The sequence below is a fragment of the Schistocerca nitens genome, chromosome 4 (genome assembly GCF_023898315.1).
Source record: "Schistocerca nitens isolate TAMUIC-IGC-003100 chromosome 4, iqSchNite1.1, whole genome shotgun sequence".
Lineage (NCBI taxonomy): Eukaryota > Metazoa > Arthropoda > Insecta > Orthoptera > Acrididae > Schistocerca > Schistocerca nitens.
The window spans coordinates 342,971,778-342,995,088 of record NC_064617.1 but is presented as its reverse complement, the minus strand read 5'-3'; the positions used below and the strand labels follow the sequence as shown (position 1 = coordinate 342,995,088).

At 37.1% G+C, this 23,311-nt stretch overlaps 1 protein-coding gene across 1 annotated transcript in view; it reads right to left on the bottom strand.

The window, feature by feature from the left end:
- LOC126252297 (fatty acid synthase-like) overlaps positions 1-23,311 on the bottom strand; it is a 338,172-nt gene that overhangs the window by 53,068 nt on the left and 261,793 nt on the right. Inside the window, exons 24-28 of the mRNA XM_049953179.1 lie at positions 23,036-23,234; positions 18,021-18,204; positions 12,347-12,495; positions 12,011-12,258; positions 720-932 (exon numbers count right to left, since the gene is read on the bottom strand). Coding sequence (XP_049809136.1) covers positions 720-932; positions 12,011-12,258; positions 12,347-12,495; positions 18,021-18,204; positions 23,036-23,234 — 993 coding nt within the window. The remainder of the gene's footprint in view (positions 1-719; positions 933-12,010; positions 12,259-12,346; positions 12,496-18,020; positions 18,205-23,035; positions 23,235-23,311) is intronic.

The window sequence follows — 23,311 nt, the reverse complement described above, 5'->3', positions numbered from 1 at the left end:
AATAGATCACTTTCTTGAAAGAAAAGCATCTGACTACACCATGTTTATTCCTTTCTCTAAGAGCTCGGGGGGTGGGGAGGCTCCCCATGCTCTTCGGTACGGGCGGCCTTGCTGCATACAGTTCTTCAATTTTTAACAAGCATACAAAGAAAAATAGTATACACTACATATAAACCCTTCATCAACTAAACCTATCTGTCATAATATGGTTTGTGGTGAATAACTGACTAATATTCTTCTTCTTTTAGAACACGAGATCCATGTACTATCAGGGGCAGCACTCATTGCATCATTTATGTGTTTCATTATTAACTGTTGTTACTACATTACAGGTTTTTTTTATAATTACCAGAAAATAAAGTCAGCTGTACTTTATCAAAGCAAATTAATACTTTCAAGATAGGTCCAAGTCTCACTAGGACACTGGCTCATAGCCACAGATGTCTTCTGAACTATGAGTCACAGAATGCTATAAGTTTTCAGGTTTATTCAGTAGCATATGTTAATACTGTCTGAAAAATGCAATGTGAATACAGTTAGTAATAACGAAATAATAAATTAAAACACCAACTAGCAAGACTCAGGCTACGTCTTGAAAGTGTTAATGTTACCATAACAGAGATGTAATTTCTAAAAGAACAATCTCTTGTTCAGCTATAGAGATGATAGAAAATTTAAAATTAAAACAATAAGAATTTTTTTTTCTCTCATACACTTACTAGACGTTCTGCTGCACAGCTGGCAAAGGCATAATTTGATTGGCCAGGCATAGCACATCCTGCAGCTACACTTGAGAAAACTACAAAGTACTTAAGGCCAGGGCATAGTGTTCTAGATTCCATATCTAACCAGTGTGCTCCTGTATATTTGGGCTCCCACACTTCACGGAATGTTTCCACTGACTGATTGTATATGAAGCCATCTCTTATCACCTGTTATGAAACAATGCAACAGATCTGTTATCAATATGATTAATGCAAATTATATAATGTGAGTAGATAGTGCACAAATTAAACAAATGAACATTCACAGTTCTGGGAACATTACATAGCCACGCTTCATTGGTAGTAATGGTCATGTGTGACAAATTAACTTTAGAGAACCTGAATTTGGAAACTCAAAGACATTCATAACCCATTAACAAAGTATGTTATTAGACTGTTTTCTGTAAAGTAAGTATAGGATTTTAAAAAATCTTATGCATGTTACATTGTACATTCATTCAGTCAGCAATATAGAAGAACCAAAGACTGAAAATGCACATAAAATTGCCAATAAATTCAACAGCTATTTTTGAGAAATTTGCACAAATCTCCTAACCAACTCTTCAAATACTGTACACTCTCTTCCCAAAAATTTCCTGACTAACTCTCCACACACTGTACACCTGGCTGTTCCAACCGAGCTCCAGGGAGCCGGAGCGCTCCAGAGCACTCACTGCGGCAGCTCGGAGCCCGCGTGGAGGGGGGAAAGTGAACTCACTGCCCCTGGCCGCATGCAGCCACAACTGATGCAATAGTACATGTCCAATGACAGCTATGACTAGCCGTGGGAGCCCTGTACATCTATTTGAGGATACCTTTCTATTCATTAAGAGGGATGGTCGTCCGCAGTGTCTTGTATGTCATAAAGTATTTAATTCTGCGAAGAGGTACAATATACAACGACATTATACACATCTTCACGCAGTGCACTATGATCAGGTAGAAAGTGTTTCATACAGAGAACTGGTAGCCAGGCTTAAGAACGACATACCAAGAGACGTAAGTTTAAAAACGGTTTCGTAATATGGAGGGTATCAAAACATGCAACATAGTTCGTGTTCTGTAATGCGTTTATAATTTTCAGGTGAATGAGAACAGAGAAAACACTACTGAATCTGCAATTCGAGAAAGCTACAGGGTTGCTCACATCATTGCGATGAGTGGCAAGCCGTTTTCGGTGGGACAACTCGTAAAATCGTGCATGGTAGCTGTTGCAGAATGTTTGTTTCCTAGAGAGGTGTAGGCAATTGAAGGAGTTTGCCTGTCGAAGCAAACAATGTCTCGTAGAATCCTGGACATGACAGCTGATTTAGAGACACAGCTCAGGAAAAAGGCAGAGAGCTTTGTTGTATTTTCGATAGCGTTTGACGAAAGCACCGACATATCGGACTGTGCTCAGCTTGCAGTTGTTGTGCGTGGTGTCGACATGGAGCTGCAAGTAACTGAAGAACTCTTGGATGTGGTACCACTCGATTGCACCGCAACAGGACGTGACATTTTTGAAGCTGTTTGTGAATCAGTGTAAAATATGAATTTGCCAAGGGATAAGCTCCATTCTGTAGCGACAGACGGTGCACCACAAGTGATCGGGCGTCACCAAGGTTTTGCTACTCGTTTGAAAAATAAACTCAGGGACAAATTTGGGAAAGACATTTTGACTCTTCATTGTTTTATTCACCAAGAGGCACTGTTTGCTGAAATAGTACAGCTAGGTCCTATAATGAAAGATGTCGTGAAGTGTGTGAATTTTGTGTGGCATCACCAATTCAAAGGATGTCTGAAAGATATGGAAGTGGAGTATGGGGATATACCTTACCACAGTACAGTTCGTTGGCTGAGTCGGGGAAAGGTTCTTGATGATTTCTTTGCCATTTGTGAGGAAATATCCCTTTTTCTCAAAATGAAAGGGGAAGAAATGCATTGTCTGAAAGATATAAAATGAATATCAGACCTGGCGTTCCTAGCTGGCATAACTATGCATCTGAATAATTTAAATCTGTCATTGCAGGGCAAAGGGCAGCTAATCGTTGACATGCATGACCAGATCAAAGCGTTAATGGAAAAGTTACGTTTATTTGAGAGGCATATGAGTAATGGACATTTAACGTTCCTCATTCGTCTTGCTTCTTTAAAACTACCTGAAGGTACTACTTTCGGGGACTACCAAGCAAAGTTAAAGCAGCTCATCACATTGTTTGAAACACGATACTGAGGCCTCACTAGTTCGGAAATGGAACTTAAGGTGTGCAGCACTCCTTTTTCAGTTTCCCCTGATGACTTGTCATCGTCACTTCAATTGGAGATTATTGATTTGCAAAATTCAACTTTGTTGAAATAGAGCTACTACAACACAATGGATTTGTCACGATGGTATCGTTCATTACAGCAAAAAACATTTCCCAAGCTTTACAACAGTGCCGCTCAGATCAAGTGCATGTTTGGATCTATGTATTGTTGTGAGCAGCTTTTCTCAGCAACGAAAAGAGTAAAACGTAAGAAATGATCATTTCTTCAGGATGCATCAATGGATGCCATCCTCTTCATTAACACTATGAACACTTTGGCGCCTGATATTTCCGATCTTGTAATGAAAAGAAAATGTCAAGCCACAGATGCCCAATAAATTTAGTATGCAATTTCTTGTAAAACAGTTGTTTCTAATTTATTTCCTGAACATCGTATTTCCTGTTGTAGCATGTCACTACATCTTAGCAGCTAAGAGTATGAGGTTGTCGATCTTGTAAGACGCATCTGGCACATCAAAACGCTTGCCTTGCCACCTGCCTCAGCCAGTCATGCCACGTGCCGGCCCACTTGAATGGTCACAGCGAGCAACATGGCTCCCTGGATCAGGGAGCGCTCCATGGCTCACAACGGAGCCAACGAGCTGGAACAGCCTGCTGTACACTCTTTTCTCAAAAACAATACTCCTCTGAACTCCTTTCTCCTGTCTCCTACAACACCCTCTGAAATCGAAGATATTATTTAAAAAAGAGTTCAAAAGATTTATTCTGCAGGGCATGATACGATACCCTGCTTCTTACTTCACAAGTGTTCAAATTACATCAGTGGACCCCTGTCAAATATCATAAATACCCAATTTCTAGAGGGAACATTTCCAAACCAACTAAAACTTGCTAAAATTATACTTCTCTACAAGAAGGGAGAGAAAACGGATATAGCAAACTATAGGCCAATTGCTATACTATCTGCCTTCTCAAAAATATTTGAACAGTGTACGTCAATTAGATTAGAAATATTTTTAAATTCTAACAACATAATAACATCATCCCAATATGGACTTCGGAAAAATATGTCCATCAGATATGCTTTGTATGCATTTGTAGAAAATTGCTCAAGTTTTGTTGACCATAAACAACCTGCTGTTGGTATATTTCTTGATCAATCCAAGGCATTTGACATGGTGGACCACCAGCTGCTTCTTATGAAACTCTAGAAGTATGGGATTAGAGGTGTAGGCCACAATTGGTTCTGTAGCTACCTGCCACAATTGGTTCCGTAGCTACCTCAGTGAAAGAAAGTGAATACGTAGAAATAAGAAAATCAAAGACACCCAGGCACTGCAGGTCAGATACACTACATACAACAAATGGCGTCCCTCAGGGCTCTGTTGTTGGCCCTGTTCTTTTCATATTGTTCATAAATAATCTCCCAGAACACATACCAAATGCCACTTCCTTATGACAATAACACAAATATCCTGATAACCAGTAGGGGTGACACATTGCAAGATGCAGTCAATGAAACTACTTGTCAATTACAATCTTGGTTTGAAGCAAATAGATTACTCATAAATACTCAGAAAACTGTAAGTATGAACTTCCACACTAGACAAAATCTTACCCCCTTCAATGCAGTTATAGTTATTGGTAAAGATGACATTACAAAGAGGCAGGACACTGAATTTCTTGGACTTACCATCAATAACACTCTAAACTGGAAACCACATATTCAGGTACTGTCACAAAAGCTTAATAAAACCAGTTTTCTATTAAGATCATTAAAAGACACAGCCAGTGTAGATACCTTGAAGCTGGTGCAACATGTCCTGTTTGAGTGTGTCTTGATGTATGGTCTACCTTCTGGGGAAATAGCTCTGATTCTCTCATAATTTTCAAGATGCAAAAACAAGTGGTAAGAATAATGAAAAGTAAAAAAAAAAAAAAAGAGAGTCACACCTAGTGATTATGTGGCTGGCGACCACGGGGCCCCTAGCTGAGTCCTGGCATTGGTTCCACTTACTTATGCCAGGCTCCTCACTTTTATCTTTCCTATTTGGCCCCCCTCAGCCAGCTCTTGTTCTTTTCCAACCCTGATGCTATTAGCTTAAGAGGGCTAGGGGTCTTTCATTTTCCAACCTATAATTCTCATGCAGTGTCTGAGCCGGAGCGGGCGGCTGCAAAAGGCGTCTGTATCCCATGTTAGGGGTGGCCTCCAGAACTGCGGAAGGCAATGGAATACCACTGCAGATTATCTTCCCTGCATGTTGCAGTCTCCATTTTATGCACAAAAATGGCTTCCTCTCATGTTAAATCAGTGTCTGGAGGTAAAATAGTCCCCCATTCAGATCTCCGGGGAGGGGGGAACAACTTGAAAGGAGGCAAAAAAATCAAAATGAGAATTGGTACTTGGAATGCTAGAACTCTGCTACAAGCAGGAAAACTAGAAAACCTTAAAAGAGAGATGGAAAAGAATCATATGGACCTCATAGGAGATGCTGAGGTAAGATGGAGTGGACACGGAGAGTTGCAGTCAGATGAATATGTGTTGTACTACTCAGGAGGAGAAGTAAAAGGAATGAATGGAGTAGAAATGATTATAACAAAGGAATTGGCTAAATGTGTGGAATATGTAGACTATGCAAATGACCGAGTTATTGGTGTAAGGCTGAAAGGAACACAAAAAGATTTACTAATTGTCCAGGTGTATATGCCAACTTCAGGACATGATGACCAAATTGTAGAGGAAACGTACAATGTAATAGAGAGAATAATGGACGAAAATAAAAAATGCTGCAAAATAGTAATGGGAGACTGGAACGCCATTGTGGGAAAAGGGAAAGAGGGAAACATAGTAGGCAGTCATGGTCTTGCAAAGAGAAATGATTGAGGTGAATGGCTAATTGACTTCTGCAGGGAAAGGCAGCTGATAGCGGCAAACACATGGATCAAGAACCACAAGAGGAGGCTCTACACTTGGAAATCACCAGGGGATAAATACAGAAACCAAATCGATTTTATACTGGTAGAAGAAAGATACAGGAATGGAATCAAGAAGGTGCACACATTACCAGGTGCAGATATTAATAGTGACCACAACTTACTTATGGCAGAAACAGAAATAAGAATAAAAAAACTGAAGAAAGCAACCATGGTGAAGAAGTGGGATCTAGAGAAGATAAGATCCAACAAAGAACAAATTACAGAAATGCTGTCTTGGGGGTTTCTAAACACATTACGAGACAAAGAACCACCTGATAATGTCAATGAGTACTGGAATATCCGTTATTCATAATATATTTATTTGCCAACAAGCTTTCAAGCTTCTGTGGATTTTAACTGTACTGATTAAACATACACATGAATTTCATTTAGTCCCTTGGTACATTCATTTTCACTCTTTTCCTGAAACACTGTAGTTTCTGAGGTAAACTGCTCCAGTCCCTTCCTCCTTTACCTATGAAAGAACATCTCTTCACAGTCTTTCAAGGAAATAGTCTTACTACTTTTTAATACTAGTCTATGCACTGCAACCAGAAGCAGCCCTACAAACATTGTCCAATCTGGGAATTTTTCTCCAGCTCTCCACTGACTTTCATTTTAATGCCTTTATTAAGATAATGACACACTGCATTTCTCGAAACTAGACAGATGTTGCTGCTTTCCTTTCTACATTTTCCAGGTCTGAAATCACCTATGAGTGGTTTGGTTCCCATTTAGTATTAGAATACTCCAGACAAGGCCTCAGCATGGGCTCCTTCCTTCACCTTCTTTGAACAGCCCATGAAAATCTCATCGTGGAGACAAGGATGCTGTTTGCCTTGCAAACTACCCTCCTCAAAGACCCTAATGAAGTTTGCTATGAAATATCACTCTTAGATACTTGAAATTAGTTTGCACTGAGACTATCATTGTCCCCAACTTATTCTTAAATATTGTCTTAGATTTCCTGGAGCAGAAACTGAACAACTGGTTCTTGCTTACATTCATGCTCATTCTATTTGTGATTATAGGTTCACTATCGCATATCAACCCAGAGAGTCTCACAATCTTGTAATTGCTTAATTCTGCAATATACACTCAGATTATCTGCAAAAATTCTAATATTAGAGCAGATTGCTGTCATATGTCATTTACATGTATTATAAAGAACAAGGATACCAGCACACTTGCCTATGACAGTACCTGCACTTTTGCAGAGACATCTTCTCTTATAGTTACCCTCAGGATTCTGACCTGCAGCAATACTTTTACCCAAGCTGTGTCCCATGGCAGCTTATTGAAGACATTGGCATCAGAATAAAAAACCTTGCTCTGAACACTAGTCAATAAGACAAAGTCTACATGGAAATTATTTTTCCCTTTTGTGTTGTGGTTGTAGGATTCACAATTAAACTGAAATGATTTGTATTAACAACAAAGTACCATTAATTACTAAATCTGCTTTAGAGTGAGTGTGACAGTTGCAACATCTTTGAAGAGATATTACATGATATTCAGTTATTTACTTTATGTGGTAACTTTATTGCTCACTTTTGTTGAACTAACACAGCGCAAGACCTATGTTCATATATACAGTAATGTACAGTGCACTAACTTTCGATACAGGAAAATGAATTAGATCTGGATGGAATTTGTGTGGCAGACTAACAACTGTGTCTGGGTGCACTGGCCAGCCAGAGTGTGGATTTCAGGCTTTACGCTTGTTTAGGTAAATGATGGGCTGGTCCCCAATTTATGCCTCAGAAAAATCATCGAATAGTTAAAATATGATTACACACAGAACAAAGTTTATACAGTTCATAGGCAGGTGGCACACCTGACTTCCCACCTTCAGGTAACTGCTGACTGTGATGGCAGGGAGGACATCTGACCACAAATTTAAATAAAATAAATTTGCCATATCCCTTGAGTACAGTGGATCCCATACAATATGGGATTAGTGCTGTGAAGAAAAAGGACAACAACAACACAGTTTGACAACAAACATAAGACAGAAAAAGTCAGTTACTTAGGAGAATGTAGGTTTCCCCTTGTCCTCTTAGCTGTTGCCTCTCATTCTGCGATCTGAGTACCTGTGCTTTTAAAGCTATCCTTTTTTGCTCCATTAGGAAGAAACCAACAGTTCCAAAAGGTAGGATAGTTTTGTATGTTTTTATCTTTTATTGATTCTTGAAGATAAATACTGACCAGAAATTCTGCCTCATATATTTATCTTCTATTATTCATCCACACAATAAAATACGTATCTCATAAGTATTTCTTTTACAGTTTTTGTTTTTGAAGGAGCAGAATTGTATGTTCCAAAGCAGGACAGCTATATTTTTCATTGTAGAATGATTTCTGATCATTCGTTGGTTAGGTGGATGAATGCAAGTTTTCAGAATTTCCCAACAGATCTGTTGTAAATACTTTCGTCAGGTTTGTTGCTGGATCTTATTGTGTAAATTGTACAATATTTCTTTGCTGCAACAGTTCGACATCTTCAAGTGGTGGCAGTTGCTGCTGTCACTGCTGCAAGGTGCAAAGTCTTTTGCTGTACCCTTTGGTGTGATTCAGTGTCTCTTTCTTTACCCCAAATTGATTATATTAGCAAAGTGTAGAGGACTGGCAACATACTTAATTATTTTAGCCTTGGGTTGGCAACTGCTCACTTTGAAACTTGTTTCTTAGAAAACTTTCTTTGATGAAGACTATGTTTGTGTGTGCTGTACCTGAGAATGAAATGCCATATAAAATGAATGAATGTGCCACACTATAATAAACAGATTTCAATGTTTTTACATAACATTATTCCCAGAGAACTGTATATGCTTAATAGGTATTGTTCAGTTCCTGTGGAATTTTCTCTGTATGATGATAACTTTATAAAATGCTATTTATTCACTCATCAAGAAATGTTGTCATCTTCATTTATGATGTTTCTGTGCCTTCAATTGTTGTGGACTTCTAATGAGGAGGGTGAGTTATGTCTGAGCAGGAAAGCCCATGAGCAAAACTCACTTGTGTATGGAACAGCAGTTTATTTTTACATGTCCACAACAACAGCCTACTGACATGATCAGTATCTAGAATGTTGAATGAAAATACCTTTCATCCATCTAAATTTCCAGTTGTTATTTTGTTTGAGTAGCCAGTTTTGGTGTTACATTACGCCGTGTTTATGTGCAGTCAAAATAGGGGCTAGCATTCAGTCACTGGTATCTGCAAATTTTTGACACAGCGATCTCTTCAATCATCACTTTGGTCAGCAAGAGATGATCAAAGGGATCACTGTGTCAAAAATCCATGGATACCAGTCACTGAAGCTGGCCCCTATTTTGAGTAGAGCAGAAGTGGGAATCTTCCTACAAGTCAGTCAGGAGGCCTGAAGATGGTATAATGTAGTGCCAAAACTGGTTGCTCAAATAACATAAAGACTGGAAATTTAGACAGCTGAAAGGTATTTTGATTTGACATTCTATATTGAACAGCTGAGGTCCCAAAACCATCTGTATGAAGATGGACTTACAGAAACTGACCAGTGTCTGGTCCTTCACTTGTTGAAGTGATGCACCAAGCTACAAGAAATCTGTACAACCAACAAATAACACAGGGGATGCAGATGAAATGTCTAGAAGTAGTCCACTTCTAAATAAGAAAAACAAAATATCTCTAATCCTGTCCTATTGTAACAATCCAGATTTAGGCTAATTAGACAATATGAATTGTTTGATACCATTTTCACTTGTGAAGTTTTTGATACCCTCTCAGGCTTAAAATACGCAATTCATGATTTTTACAGAGGTGCACAACACACAGGAATATTTTCAGTTCTTCTATTTGCCTTATTTGGTTATGAGTGGCAAGAACATTTTCACAAACTGCAACCTGCAAAAATGAAACACCAGAAAGAAAGCAATCCTAACAATTTTGCATTCAAACAATGAAAAAGCATTTGTAAATAATGTAATTTGCCTTCATTTAAGCCACTCAAGCAGTAATAAATGCCATGTGTAATCATAAAACTTTCAAAGTTAATTTAAGTTATGCCAGACTGTAATGTATTTTCCGTCAGGTAAACAGCCATCTTTGTACTGTGAAACATACCTCGCTTCACTAAAAATGGTTTTGTTTGATGCCAAGCCAAACTATTTCAAAATATAAACAAAGTTTTTTATGTGTTACATTCTGGAAATATCAATTTTGAATTGTTGGTTATTTCACACATCTTTTATCACTGTTCTGACTCTCAAATTTTTTTAGACATAAAAACATACAACTTTATCAAAATGTTCTCCATTAAGAAAACTGGATGTTAATGGAATAATTAACTTGAGAACGGAAGCTTCCAGAATATTCTGGTGAGCAAACACAGATTATAAATACTAGTCAAAAACATGCCAGATGTTAGTTCTATGTGATTTGTTTCACAGTATAGTTCATAATTTGCATTCCACTTAGACACATCAGTTCTATGTTAGCATTATCTTTGCAAGTAGTTCATGGATCATTTTGTTCTCTGAAAATATGTGCAAACTTCCCTGTTCCTTGCACTAGTGCTTGTGATTTGTTTCAAATGTATTATGGTGCGAATTTTTATAATCTTTGGTGGAAAAACTTGAAGTTACTGTCAATGTCATCTCCTGCTGTGATATTTTACTAATTTTTCAAGTTATTAATGGGAAATAATGCAAACTAATGACTAACAAGACGAATCAACATGTGCCCTTTCTACAGATAAAACCCATCATATTTCCTAGTCAATAAGCTACTCTTCAATAGAGGTCCATGAAAGTTAGAAGTATATTATCATTCAAATAATAACTCATTTAAACCATCGCTCATCCTCATGTACATCAATTCTTTCATATTAGCATTCAAACTTCTAGAAGAGTGCATAATATATCATAGACATTTTTCAATTTGTACATCTATTTAAGTTGAATAGGAGAGAGTGGGGTTACACCATGTGGCACAGTCATTTATAATACTGTCAGTAGAGGCTGAAATTTTCACAATTCACTTACCTTTGTATGATACCACTGAACCCATTGACTGCCAGTGCCTTTAGTGTAACATGATTCTACCTTTTACATCAAAAGTGATTGACTTAAAACATCAAAAGCTATTAACGATACTGGAAACTACCATCTGTTCCAGCTCGAAATAGCAAGAAACCTTGTCATAGACAAACTATGTAAGCTGTGTAACTGACAGCTTTCTGTGATACTACTGCATGAAAATAATCAATTTGACAATGATAAGGTGACTATTATCACAGATGGTATTTAGAGCAACCCACAGGCTTCCTGCAGAAGTGCACACACTCAATTAACACATGTCCAGTGATCTACAGGTACACCATGTCTGTGCTGGCAGGGTTCTGCATAGAGGGTTTACTTTTACCATTATAAAGCTGAAGACGGGTAAGATACTGTGCTGGCATATAGTGACTGAAAGTTACAAACATCCAGCAGCTCTCTTAACATTTCATAGAACTACCTTAATGCTGCAAACTTACAAACATCACTTAAAGAAATATGTGAAATGGCAGGTACTGAAAGGCACATGAAAAAACAGAAATTAAGATAATGATTGGAATAAAAGTGTACTATGGCTCACCACTAACCTGAAAGTCAAAAGCAACTTTTGCTCTTCAGTGTGCTACTCTCTTTCTTAAAATAGTCAGTAAAATGTGTTCTGCTTTGAATGAGTCATTGTTACCTCATTTACATTAGACCAGTACAGTCTCTGCCCTCAAGACAGTCTCCTCAAAACAGCCAAATATTATTGTTATGTACATTCATGACTTTTCACAGATGTAATTCAGTATGTTTCTGTAATATTTTATGTACCCGGAATGTAATTGTATATTTAGTACAAAAATGTGCTTATCATAGCTGGTAACAATCTATCATGCTACATTTTGTGTCACATTTTTGGCGCATCTAACGTTTGTCTCCATCATACAAAACTGGTATTGCTGTAGGTACTTTAATTTTAGACAAAAAATGTGTCACTTACTGCAGCCAGATGAAATATACCTATGACAGTGCCCATTTTATTTGCCTGAGCTACAATGCTTTTTGTTCCATCACTTGTGCACATATTATCCACTGCAATATACACTGTCACACCCTTTTTCCTCCACCTTTCTAGGCAGTGCTGCTGATATGCTGTGCAGGCCCCTCTTCTAGATGTTATGACCAACTGTTGCAGGCCACGTGAAACTAGCCAGTTTGATAGTTGAAGGCCAACTCCTCCAAGACCACCTATGTATTGCAAATTTGTAGATAATTTTACCATAAATCTTAAGATACTATTTACATGAATGTCTTTATTTTTATAATAATTATATACCTGTTACAATACAGACTGCACTGGGACTGAAGCTAATTCTAGGTTTTGCCTGTACCCTCAAGGGCTGTGACACCTTGGACTCATTATGTTTTTCTTCTTCCCTGATACAAAGCAGCACTTTTCCTATATGGTGCGCACCAGCCATGTACCTGAAAAAAAGGTGTCAATGTATATATTAATTTACTCTTTAAAAATATAACAAATAGCAATTATACATACCGGTGTGTTTGTTTCTTATTGTGGTGGGACTCAGTGCTGAAAATTTTACTTGAACATACAGAAATACAAAGCTAGTCTACTTTAGCAAAGAAAGACAACAGGAATGCACACAGGTTAACACATCAAGTTATGAATAATTTGTACAAAATTAACATATTAATCCAAAGAACAAGTTCAAGCTAACCTTCCCTTCCTTAATTTCATACAGATTCAAACCAGTGTGGATGGTAGAACAATTAATGACAATATATATACTTTTAATAAATATGTACATGCCCCATTCCTCCAGCTTCCTCAGTGCACTATTCTCAATGTTCTTTCACCTATGACTGAATACCAACATTCCATGAACACTGCAGTCCCCGGAAAGAATGGGCTAAATGAATAACAGAGAATGTGTAGAAAAATGTACCAGCAAAATGTCATGGTAATTGCATCAAATGGCATACATGGATGCCCACCAGCATCATCTCTTATGTGACCACAAATGTCAGTATTGCACCAAACTCATTCAATGACTAACACTACATCAAAGTAGAAACGTAAAAACAGCTTACGATATGCCTCACTGACGCTGAAGAACAACATGTCACTTTATTAAGTTTCGTGAAATGGATTTATATCATCATAAAATTTTCATTTCTACAGAGTATACTACTACAACAGTGATCCACATGTGGAATTAGTGGACAGAAAAGGCAAGATATAGCAGCAGCTGATGGTGGAATGGGAAGAGTACCATCTTCTCAACATGGGCATATTAGGGGTTGCACATTCATCCACATTGCTGGGTCAATGCTGCAGCATTGCAAGGGGTCCAAATCTTCCTGTACTTGTGGTGGTTTGATACCACATGCTATAGGCTGGACTTGGAGTGCACATGCAATTTTTGTAAGTTTACATTTTCCTAAAATGACACAGACCTCAGACTGCAGTGTAGACATGAAATTAGTCATTGACATGCTAAGTGGCAAATTGTTTTGTTTTATTGTGGATAACTTCCAATTTGAATGTCCCACACTGATGGTTAGACACCTATTAGACACTACCATAGTGACTGTAACCTGGCAGTCTGCGCTATTGGGTGGCAAAACAGACAACTGTGAAATGGCATTGTCTGCATCTATGTCTAAATCTATACTCTGCTAGCTAACTTTCGGTGTGTGGTGATGATACTTCATGTACCACTGCCACTTCCCCTTTTCCTATTCCAGTCATGAATGGTGGCATAATTCCTTTGTGGTGCATCTTTTCTCTTTTTTGTATTTTTAGCTAAACTTATTAACTCAGTTTATAGTGTGTCTTTTGTTATCATATAAAGATAATTGATATATAAGACATTCACATAATGATTTGACTGATTGAACTATGCCTTAAATATTTCTTTAATCTATTTAAAAACATTCAAGGTAATTGCTTTTATTCATAGTCTTTTGTTTAGCAGTTCTTATTCCTTTTCAGATGTTGTATTATTATCTTCAAACTTTAATGGTTTGCAGTTGTAGAAACAAGGACATAAAAATTATTTTTCATTACTTTTTAGCAGTACTTACCTTGATTTGGGGGAATAGTTATTTATTTTTCAGGCAGACTCTATTTAATTTTAATGTTGTTTTGTGTAATAGTTGGACAACGTGCACACTTCAGTGATGTTTACAGTGGAAGGCAGCAACTTAACCCCCTCCTTAAAAAAAAAATCCTTGTCTGTTTTGATGTCATTATTGTAACAGAGTGTCTGAACATATGGCTTTGATCCATTTACTGATTTAAAGTAAGACAAAAACTTCTCAGGATTTTCTGTCAAATCAGTACATAGAATTTTACTTTTGAATTTGCTGAATGCTTCATGCATGGCTCTCCTTACACTAATTTTGGCTTAATTCAGTTTCTGTTAGTATATGAGGCTTTGGCTACATTTAAATTTGCAGTGAAGCACTCTTTGGTTTTGTAGCAGCTTTCTAACATGGCTGTTGAGCAATAGGGGGTCTTTTCCACCTCTCACACCGTGCTCGGCATATATACCCATCTAAGGCATATTGTATAATACTCTTGGACTTTGTGCATTTATGCTCAACATTTTTGGTCCTGGGGACAAATTTTTCATGTTAACTACTGAGGTAATCTGAAATTCATAGTTTGTTGCTCTTGCTAAGCAGAAATATCTTTCTACCTTTCCTGCAATTTACAAACATTCAGTGATGCTGTAATTGCCTTAGATCACTGATTCCTTGTTGTACCCTGAGTTGGAAGAAGTTTGTCCTTTTGGTGCCCAGGAGAGCAAATACATTATTTTCATGAGTTGATTCTCTGATAAGCTGCCCAAGGTAATTTACAGATATGACATTTAGAACAATTTTGCATGAGTCCTTGTCCCTGCTGCCTGGCTAAATCACTTGAGTGTCCCAGTCTATAGCTAGTAGGTTGAAATCTCTACCTAATACTATAACATGATTAGGAAATTTACACAAAATCTTCTCTAAATTTTTCCTCAGATGCTCCACTACTACTACTTTTGAGCCAGGGCCCTAGAAAAACATCCAATGACCATATTTATCCTCCTTAGAACTTACCTTCAGCCAAATTATTTCATTATGAATCTGTACTAACCTTAAAAGATATTATTGTGTTATTTACACCTATAAACATACCTTCACCACCAGCCATACCTTATTTTTGCAAGGGACATTCCAATCAGAATATAGAATTTCATTACTATTAACATTTTGTTTCAGCCAGCTTTCTGTCCCTAGTACTATGTGGATATTATTGCCATTTATAAGCAACATTAGTTCTATAGCCTTCCTATAGTTGTTCCTGCAGTCAACTAATATTATATTAACATTTTGTTTCTCTGATCTGAAATAAAAAATGTATCTCATTGGACATGATAAGGGGTTTCTCTACCCTAAAAAACTGCTATGTGCATGCCGCAAATACCTGCTACTCTTGTAGCTGCTTTCTCAACTCAACAGCAAAAGTCAAGAAATTCACATCTCAGATTGACAAAGAGTCATCTGATTCACTAGTTCAAGCCATCCACTTGGCTCCAAACGAGAGCACTCCAATCAGTTCTGGGAATGATGCTGCAAAATGCTATCTCTGCTTCCACATTAAATGCAGGGCTAGCTGCCTTCACCAGAGCAGCCAGCCACCTGTAGGAACTGATGATGGCCTCTGAACCCAGGTGGTAGGCTTCACTCAAGCTGACAAGAGCCACGTTTGCGGTTGGATGCAGCCAGTGCACTAAACTGTTAGAGCCTGCTTCACATTTCAGGTGTGACCTCCACCCCCCTTCCAGAAAGCAAAGACAGGCCTTCATTACCAACCTGTCCACTATTTCCCTAGGGAGCTCCAACACCTGCCTAATGTTAGGGCTCCCAGTGACAAAAACCCCTACCTTTGCATTGGTTCAGATCTTTCAGGAAGATTACGCCCAGTCCCAATGAACAAATTGTCCCACACTGGCTCACATGTGCTTTCAGCAGAAATAAATCAAACCAGGTTTTAAGGCTAAAGGGGACAACTCTGTGGTCATTATACACTTTTGCCATCCACCTTCTTCCCACTCATTGTCAGGTGAGTGACAACCAGCCAGGATGACTGAATTTGAAGGTGCTGCAACATCAGGGCAGCACCCAGAAGCCTGTAAACTGCTATCAACACAGATTACAGCTGTTTACGGACAGCAACCAATTCCTTTTGCATCCATAAACAACAGGTGCAGTCCCTACCCACCTTTAATCAATGTTCATCTGTACTGTAAGGAATATAACACTAACCCAAGTAGTCACGGGATGCAATCTAAATACTGCTGCTATCCTACTTCTAGTTTTTATTACATTCCAAAGTCACCTCATACAATGGAAATGCACTAAAATGGAAGCAAAAACTTAGAATAAATTAGTACATATTAGTCAACAGATTAAAAGACACAGATACCATTCATTTCTTCACAGGAGAATGGAGAACAAAAACTAAACTAAAACATGTCCATAAACAGAAACTGCTGCTGCTCCCAGCACAACCACTCAACTGTATGACAGCAACAACACTGAGTAAGCCAGTACTGTATGCAAATATCATAAGAATTAATGATCTGGGGCACCACAGGACACAACACACAATATCTATACCAACATACTGAGTGCAGTCCAAATAGTGATCACTATATCAGGGTGATTTTAGGACCCAAGATAAACCACTTATTCACACAACACCACATGCAAATATTTAAGCAATACAGTGCCTAGCTGTGGAAATGAGCAAAAATTTTTCAATGAATGACTGATATTTTCCTGACCTGCAAATTCACATGATATATTGCTAACTGAACATGTCTGCAATATTTCTGGTCAAAAATTTGTTTTCCATGATCCTCTGACAACTCCCATCTGTCAACAAAACTCACATGCAAATTTTGTAAAAGGAGATTCCTCAGTAACATTTCTAAGTTATGTTTGATTCTTTGTCCAGATTCCAGCATATGGAAGCTCCATGCCATGAAGAATCCACACTACTGGCTGTTGTGTATAATTCTGCCTCATTAAATATATTCCGAGAATCAGCTAGGATTGAACCCCAGACCTTCAGATTTGTAGTGTGGCATTTACCCACTGTACCATGAAACTGTAAGTCTGCAAATACTCGGGTGACAGAAATATGTCAAGTGGCATGGTTATTCTTGTGATGCAAAATATTAAGCATGAGGGTAGCTAAGTAACCAACTTTTTAAATATTTACAGTGTGAATCTTGTCCATGTCATGACCTATTATACAACTGAATTATTAACTTGACTGACCTGGTACTTATAATGTTTCAGGTTGAATTAAATGATCATTGCTTCAAGCTTTTATTAGCTGCACTTAAGAATTTTATCATTTGGTACTGTGGAGAATTATCTACAGGGGGAAAAGTTCTGAGTGACACTGAAGTGAAATTATAGTAAGAAGTACGAGCAAGATGACATATCATATTTTTTAGTCAGTAATATTTCAAGCACTTTTTCGTGACATGACAACTGCTTCAATGATTTTAAGGACTTTCTAAAACTAACACATGTCTATGAAATAAAATTACATTCTTCACCTTGAATTAGTGTTATATGTATAGTAACAAGAAATTAAGGAAACTTACTTTTTCATTAACTGTCACAAAGTCAATCATACATACATTTCAGTGATTCCAGCATTACAAAAAGACAAGATTAAGATGTGATGCGCATGTTAAAAAAATGAGAGTTGGCAGGATACCAACACAGGAGGCAAGAGGCAATAGGCCTAGTGCAAGACTGTGAGATAGACAGATTGTTGGAGTAAAGCAATGTGTGAAGAAGAGAGAGGCTATAGATGATGATAATGATGTTGATGATGGTGAGTGTGACAAAGTGATGGTTCAACCAAACAATTTTAGTACAAAACTGTGAACAAAATTTAAGTGAAGAATAACAAAACTCACCTGAAGGCATCTTCTGCTTGATTTCTTGAAAATACTTTCCTGGGCAGAGGTTTTACAACACCTGTCCTTAACCCTTCCTCCATCAACTTCTTCAGCTGATAAATTTCATCATCATGATGAGATCCAAAGAGTAGATCCAGACGAACTCCATGAAAAGAAATATTTTTCAGGAACACACCAAGACCTACAAAAGAGTCACTAACTTAATTTAAGAAATTAGCAACCAACTTAGTATTTATAGGCAAAAATATGTGATAGAACCACATTTATACTGCTAAGAGAACTCTGAGTCAGTGGTTTTTAGCTGTTAGCATAATTGACTTTTGCCTTTAAGGTGCAAGATTTGATTTGTTAATTTTTTATTATGATTATAAATAAAAATCACATAGTGTAGTGGCTAACTGCAAGTGATAAAAGTCAGAATGCAAAATATTATGAGTTTCATTGTGATGGGGAAATTTTAATAGAGTTACAGGCTTATTTTATATGTACTGAGGGTTAGTGAAGTGAAATGAAAAAGAATGTGAATATTTACATTCATGTGATTATAAGCTATAGTGTGGTTCATGAACAATAGCAGTTCATGCAGGTCAAGATATACAGTGGGATTGCAGTACTGCTCGTTCTAAGCGACAGTTGTGGTATGTGCATACTCATGTTTTGCACTTGAAGGCAGCATATTTCCTGCAAATTATGTCTCTTGCTTGATTATGTAGAATTTGCCACTTACCACCGCCATCAGGAATGACAACTGACACCAAATGAAATGAAAATTCACTCAATAACTCATTATGATCACTTTGCCTACAACATTCACAGCAGAATGCTCAGAACACAATCAAATACTCATAGGCTGTCACAGAATGCATGATGTAGGTGCACAGAACAAGCCTAAAACAGACCACCACTGTTCGTGACTCCAATGATGTAGGTGCACAGAACAAGCCTACACTGGACCACCATTGTTTGTGACTCAATCAAATTACTAGTGAATGGTGTAACACTTGCTGGTATCATTATGCATAAGAAAAAGGGTCACAGAGTGAGTTACTATGACAAATAAAGTCTTGTCATTTCCTTCCTAAAACTGAAATAGTTACACACAAAAACACTGGTTGGAAATTGAATTACTGTACACAAAAACTGGTTTTACACAAAAACTGGTTGTACACAAAAACTGGTTGTACACAAAAACATTGGCTAGGAATTGAATTAGAGGTAGGTGTTGAGGTGTCATCCAAAGAGCGGGGTGCAAAAGCGAGGTTGGCACCTTGCATCGAAACCACAGAAGAGAATAGTCGCTGCATGCCAAGCCAACAAATGAGCAACATCTGCATAGTCATGCCTCCTAGAGCTTCTCTTCACCACCGCAACAGCTCATCTACATACGGCTGAGCAGAGAAATGCTTGGCCCAGTTCACAGTCAACAATCAAGATGACAGTGACATCTTAGAATGGTCACAAGTGTATTAAATGCCTTAGGCAGAACATTAATGTGAATATTATGTTGCTTAGTCGTCAAGTGAAGGATCTTCAAAATTTGTCTGTATCATGCGATACCTTAGTATCCAGAGGCAGTTCTAAATACTCAGAACATTCTTGAGGAAATGGACTGTACAAAGTTCAGTCAATATTCATGTCTATATTGTAGTAAAGTGAACTTTTATAAATTGTAATTCCACTCAATCTCCTTCCAGAGCATACCAAAGAACCTGCTGTGCTGGTAATGTATTTTCATGAAGCACTGCCAAATTTCATATGAAAAGAGAGCACTTTTGTAAATTCAGTGAATGGAATAAACTGGTGAGGTAAATGGATGTTATGTCTCTTTAATATGATCTCCATCATAAGGCATGAAGTGAGGTACTCAAGCTCTAGTGAAGGATATGGTTGAGTTTGACAAGGCCTGGATAAATATTACGTGATAGGAAAGCACTGGTTATCAATTGATGGAATCTATGTAACAAGAAGAATAAATTAATGATGAATGGCAATGAATTTATTACTTTTGAACACATTATGGGAGAGGCAGCGATCAATGTCTTACAAATATTCAGTATTAAAAACAGTCTTGATCACAATTTATTTATCAAGGTGATTGGTTTCGACCACTACTATGGTCATCTTCAGACCATTGAGTAGGAACCTCTTTCTGTTGGAGAATCACTACTCTAGTGATTCTCCAACAGAAAGATGTTCCTACTCAATGGTCTGAAGATGACCACAGTAGTGGTCGAAACTGGTCACCTTGATAAATAAAGCGTGATCAAGACTGTTTTTAATAGTAAATGATTTTATTGGCATCATGGGGAGGAATGGTATGGGCAATCTATTTGCAGATCATTCAACAGCATTTGTTATGCCACAGAAGTATTTGATTATGTTGAATAATTGAGGAGAAAAGTAGATTAAGTACAGACAGATGGATAATCAATCACAACAGATCATGTGATTTATATATGGAGAAAATAAAGAAAGAAAACTGTACCTGTTATAAAAATGGCAAGATGGGGCAAAAAGTTGTAAGACAAGGCTATAACTCAGTCTCACCGATGTTTAGCTTTGATGTTGGAAAGACACAAAAAGAAGTGAAAGCAAAGTTCAAAGGAATAGTGCAAGGGCAATATTTACCAGTATTAAGGTCCATTTATAATTTAGCTCTTCTGCAACTAAGAAAGGAGGAAGACTGAAATGAGCACTTAAATGAAACGGGCAGTACTTCTAAACTCAGATTAAAAAGTAAGAGAACAAAGACACAAATGACATAGCAGTATGAAAGTTAGTTGCAAAACATCAAAACTGAGGATGATACAGTAGGATGAATCAGTTAATTTTCCTATCTACAAAACAGGAAGGATGTCATAAATATAACAGTGCAAGAACAAAAACATTCCTTAAAATAATCAAGTCTGTGGTATGAAACAGTGGCTTACAATCAGGTAAATAAATCTCTGAGACAATATACAGCACTGTGCAAAAGTAAAATATATTTGGGGAGTCAAACAGAAAAAGAGGAAGCTTGAAGTACTGGGTGATCAAAAAGTCAGTATAAATTTGAAAACTTAATAAACCACGGAATAATGTAGATAGAGAGGTAAAAATTGACACGTATGCTTGAAATGACATGGGGTTTTATTAGAACCAAAAAAAACACCCCATATTGCTAGTCGCATGAAAGATCTCTTGCGCGCGTTGTTTGGTGATGATCGTATGCTCAGCCGCCACTTTCGTCATGCTTGGCTTCCCATGTCCCCAGACCTCAGTCCGTGCGATTATTGGCTTTGGGGTCACCTGAAGTTGCAAGTGTATTGTGATCGACTGACATCTCTAGGGATGCTGGAAGACAACATCTGACACCAATGCTTCACCATAACTCTGGACATGCTTTACAGTGCTGTTCACAACATTATTCCTTGACTACAGCTATTGTTGAGGAATGATAGTGGACATATTGAGCATTTCCTGTAAAGAACATCATCTTTGCTTTGTCTTACTTTGTTATGCTAATTATTGCTATTCTGATCAGATGAAGCGCCATCTGTCGGACGTTTTTTGAACATTTGTATTTTTTTTTGTTCTAATAAAACCCCATGTCATTCCAAGCATGTGTGTCAATTGGTACCTCTCTATCTACATTATTCCATGATTTAGTCAGTTTTCAAATTTATACTGACTTTTTGATCACCCGGTATATCAAATCTTTTCATAATGAGGTGCACTAAAATTTAAGTGCAAATTAAGAACAAAGAAAATATATTAATGTTATGTAATCTAAAGGACCAATGAGTAGATAATTTGGTTGTGCAGAGAAGAAAAAGAGAGAAATAATAACTGGAGCAGACATAAACTTGAAAACTGAACAGTGACCATCAAAGACAATTTGTATGATGAAATTAGCACAGAACAGGAAAAATTGAGCACTGTATCACAGTGTCCTTAGGTATCTCATTTGTGGTGTAATCATGAAGTTTAAAATAAAATCCTGGACGTGGCAGAAACAAAAGTAATTTGATTTTCATAGATAACATATTATAACTGAGAACAATAAATGTAAAGTTGTACATTGTATCTAAGGCAAATATCCAGATCCAAAAATATATAATAATAGTAATAAAAACAAACCATAGAATGATAATGATGTTTTCCTCAGGAACAGTTCAATTTAGTTCTTTTGTATATGTTACTTTTACAGCAGTGTTAGTAGAATTTTGGTACTACAGTTATAAAATATTTTAGTTTATAAAAGAATTACTGACAATTTCTCATGAAATTAGATAGATATTTCCATGCTATTGATGCATGTATTTTCAGACAATTTTAATATATAAAAGAAGAGTCCCTAGTTCAAGATTTTTTTCTAATGTGAAATGTGAGATATGCTGTGCTGTGAGAAACAATATAACTTGAATCTCATCACATATTCCTATGTAGGAGAAATGCATTATACTGTATTGTAATACAGAAGAGGGTATTAAAAATAGTGCTGTCCTGGTCATGTAAATATTTTTTCCAGATGTGTGCAAGAGCAAGTTACATGTTAGTAATTGCAACAGGTAATCATCACAACTGAAAGCTACAACAAGTCACTTGTATCTATGCTCCAAAATGATGATATTATGGTAGTTAACTATGAAAATACGGATCATTTAAAACTTGAACAAACTGATAAAGTTGTAAAATAACACAGAATTTGAAACAAGTTAAAAACATGAAAAGATTTTTAAAAAGTAAAAGTAATATTCAAGCTCCTTTGGGCACTGAAATTATTACAGACAAAGCATTAATTCATATAGAAAATCCTGGGATTGTAAATAGTCACAGTAAACAAGCATTATTTCATACACAGGTCTGTCTCCCACAAAACCAGTAGTTCATGTATAATTCAAAAACTTTAATCATGAAATTTGTTGAGTTTTGAGTATTACAATGAAACTGGTCAACACTTCCTTCTCACAGAATGTGTAAGTGTGAGATCTTATTGTGCATTTATTTTAATGAACAGACCCAAATTTTACCTAGCTGTTTGTCAGTATACAGATCATACTGTCCAATTTCTATGAAACGTCCATATTCAGCAACACATCGAACTGAGGCTTGTAGTTTATCTCCAGAAAGAGAATTGAGAACAAGGTCCACCCCTCTTCCTTGAGTTTGCTGCAGAATATGTTGTTCAAAGCTCGTATCTCTTGAATTTGCAAAGTTGCATTCCTTTAGCTGGAATTAAAAACAGAAAACAAAGTCCTAGTAGCTCAAGCATCTCTTAAGAGTTACTTTCGCTTATTGACAAAAAA